The 2,786-nt window shown below is 56.0% G+C and overlaps 1 protein-coding gene across 1 annotated transcript; it reads right to left on the bottom strand.

The window, feature by feature from the left end:
• Positions 1-461: 461 nt before the first annotated feature.
• On the bottom strand, positions 462-2,278 carry LOC108642785 (chromodomain-helicase-DNA-binding protein 8-like; the record flags this gene model as incomplete). The annotated part of the gene is made up of 2 exons (XM_029958033.1): positions 462-641; positions 2,111-2,278. Coding segments are annotated over 2 exons (348 nt in total), but the record flags the coding sequence as incomplete, so codon positions are not given.
• Positions 2,279-2,786: the final 508 nt, after the last annotated feature.

Raw genomic sequence — 2,786 nt, 5'->3', positions numbered from 1 at the left:
TTGCCCTCGCTCTCGATGGTGATGGTGGTGGTCCCTCATTAGTTAATTAACCATTAATCACCTTGGCGAAGGTGGAGCCCTTGCCCTCGCTCTCGATGGTGATGGTGGTGGTCCCTCATTAGTTAATTACCCATTAATCAGTTAATTACCTTGGCGAAGGTTGACCCCTTGCCCTCGCTCTCGATGGTGATGGTGGTGGTCCCTCATTAATTAATTAACTAATTACCTTAGCAAAGGTGGATCCCTTGCCCTCGCTCTCGATGGTGATGGTCCCTCATTAGTTAATTAACCATTAATTACCTTGGCGAAGGTGGAGCCCTTGCCCTCGCTCTCGATGGTGATGGTGGTGGTCCCTCATTAGTTAATTAACCATTAATTACCTTGGCGAAGGTGGATCCCTTGCCCTCGCTCTCGATGGTGATGGTGGTGGTCCCTCATTAGTTAATTAATCAGTTAATTACCTTGGCAAACGTTGACCCCTTGCCCTCGCTCTCGATGGTGATGGTGGTGGTCCGGCGCAGCAGGATCTGGTCGATGTCCTCCTCGCAGAACTTGGCGCCCTCGTCGTCCTCGTCCATGATGGCGGCGTAGGCGCCCTTGCGCAGCAGGTCCTCGATCTCCTTCTTGGAGAACTGCTGGATCTGCTCGGGGAACCTCCCGCCCTCAGGGACCCAACCGGGGGCTGCCGACCCGCGGGGGACCCAACTGGGGGCTTCAAACCCAACTACGGGTCTTCCAATCCTTGGGGAACCCAACTGGGGCCTTCAAACCCAACTACGGGTCTTCAAACCCTTGGAGAACCCAACTGGGGGCTTCCAATCCTTGGGGAACCCAACTGGGGGTCTCTGATCCTTGGGGGACCCAACTGGGGGCTTCCGACCCTTGGGGGACCCAACTGGGGCCTTCAATCCCAACCATGGGTCTTCAAACCTTTGGAGAAACCAACCGGGGGCTTCCGACCCGCGGGGGACCCAACTGGGGGTTTCCAATCCTTGGGGGACCCAACTGGGGGCTTCCGACCCTTGGGGGACCCAACTGGGGCCTTCAAACCCAACTATGGGTCTTCAAACCCTTGGGGGACCCAACTGGGGGCTTCCAATCCTTGGGGGACCCAACTGGGGGCTTCCAACCCAACTCTAGGTCTTCAAACCCTTGGAGAACCCAACTGGGGTCTTCTGACCCTTGGGGGACCCAACTGGGGGCTTGAAACCCAACTATGGGTCTTCAAAGCCTTGGAGAACCCAACTGGGGGCTTCCAACCCAACTCTGGCTCTTCCAACCCTTGGAGAACCCAACTGAGACTCTTCAAACCCAACTGGGGACCTTCAAACCCAACTGAGACTCTTCAAACCCAACTAAAGATCTTCAAACCCAACTGAGGATCCCCAAACCCAACTGAGGATCCTCAAACCCAACTGAGACTCTTCAAACCCAACTGAGACTCTTCAAACCCAACTGAGACTCTTCAAACCCAACTGAGACTCTTCAAACCCAACTGAGACTCTTCAAACCCAACTGAGAATCCCCAAACCCAACTGAGACTCTTCAAACCCAACTGAGACTCTTCAAACCCAACTGAGGATCCCCAAACCCAACTGAGACTCTTGAAACCCAACTCAAGATCCTCAAACCCAACTGAGACTCTTCAAACCCAACTGAGGATCTTCAAACCCAACTGAGACTCTTCAAACCCAACTGAAGATCTTCAAACCCAACTGAGGATCCCCAAACCCAACTGAGACTCTTCAAACCCAACTGAGACTCTTCAAACCCAACTGAGACTCTTCAAACCCAACTGAGACTCTTCAAACCCAACTGAGACTCTTCAAACCCAACTGAAGATCCTCAAACCCAACTGAGACTCTTCCAACCCAACTGAAGATCCCCAAACCCAACTGAGACTCTTCAAACCCAACTCAAGATCCTCAAACCCAACTGAGACTCTTCCAACCCAACTGAGACTCTTCAAACCCAACTGAGGTTCCCCAAACCCAACCGAGGTTCCCCAAACCCAACTCTGGGCCCCCAAGCCCTCGAGGAACCTCCACCCGCGCCCCCCTGCCCCGGCGGCCGCCCCGCCCCCGCGCTCCCCGGCCCCGACTGGTTCGACCCCGGCGATGCTGCCCTCGCGGCCGCTCATGGACTGGAGCACGGCCTTGTCCAGGCCCAGCTTGAGCGAGGCCTTGTCGAACATCTCGCGCTCGTAGGAGTTGCGGGTGATGAGCCGGTAGACCTTCACCGCCTTGCTCTGCCCGATGCGGTGGCACCGCGCCTGCGCCTGGACAACGGCAACGGAGACGCCCCCGGGGTCAGCAAACCAGCTCAGGGGTCAACCAACCAGCTCAGGGGTCAACAAACCACCCCTGGGGTCAACAAAACCGCCCCCCGGGAGTTAACAGAACCAGCCGCCGGACGTCAAACAAAAACCACCCCCATGGGTCAACCAAACCACCCCAAACACCCTGGGGTCAACAAACCACCCCTGGGGTCAACAAACCAGCCCCGGGGTCAACAAACCAGCTCAGGGGTCAACAAACCAACCCCAGGGGTCAACAAACCACCCCCGGGGTCAACAAACCAGCTCAGGGGTCAACAAACCAACCCCAGGGTCAACAAACCAACCCCTGGGGTCAACAAACCAGCTCAGGGGTCAACAAACCAGCTCAGGGGTCAACAAACCAACCCAAGGGTCAACAAACCAACCCTGGGGTCAACAAACCACTCCTGGGGTCAACAAAGCAACCCTGGGGTCAACAAACCACCCCCGGGGTCAACAAACCACCCCC

Source organism: Manacus vitellinus, unplaced genomic scaffold (genome assembly GCF_001715985.3).
Source record: "Manacus vitellinus isolate BGI_N305 unplaced genomic scaffold, ASM171598v3 ctg7180002431128_pilon, whole genome shotgun sequence".
Lineage (NCBI taxonomy): Eukaryota > Metazoa > Chordata > Aves > Passeriformes > Pipridae > Manacus > Manacus vitellinus.
Note: the sequence above shows the minus strand (reverse complement) of the source record. Positions and strands in the feature narration are given on the sequence as shown.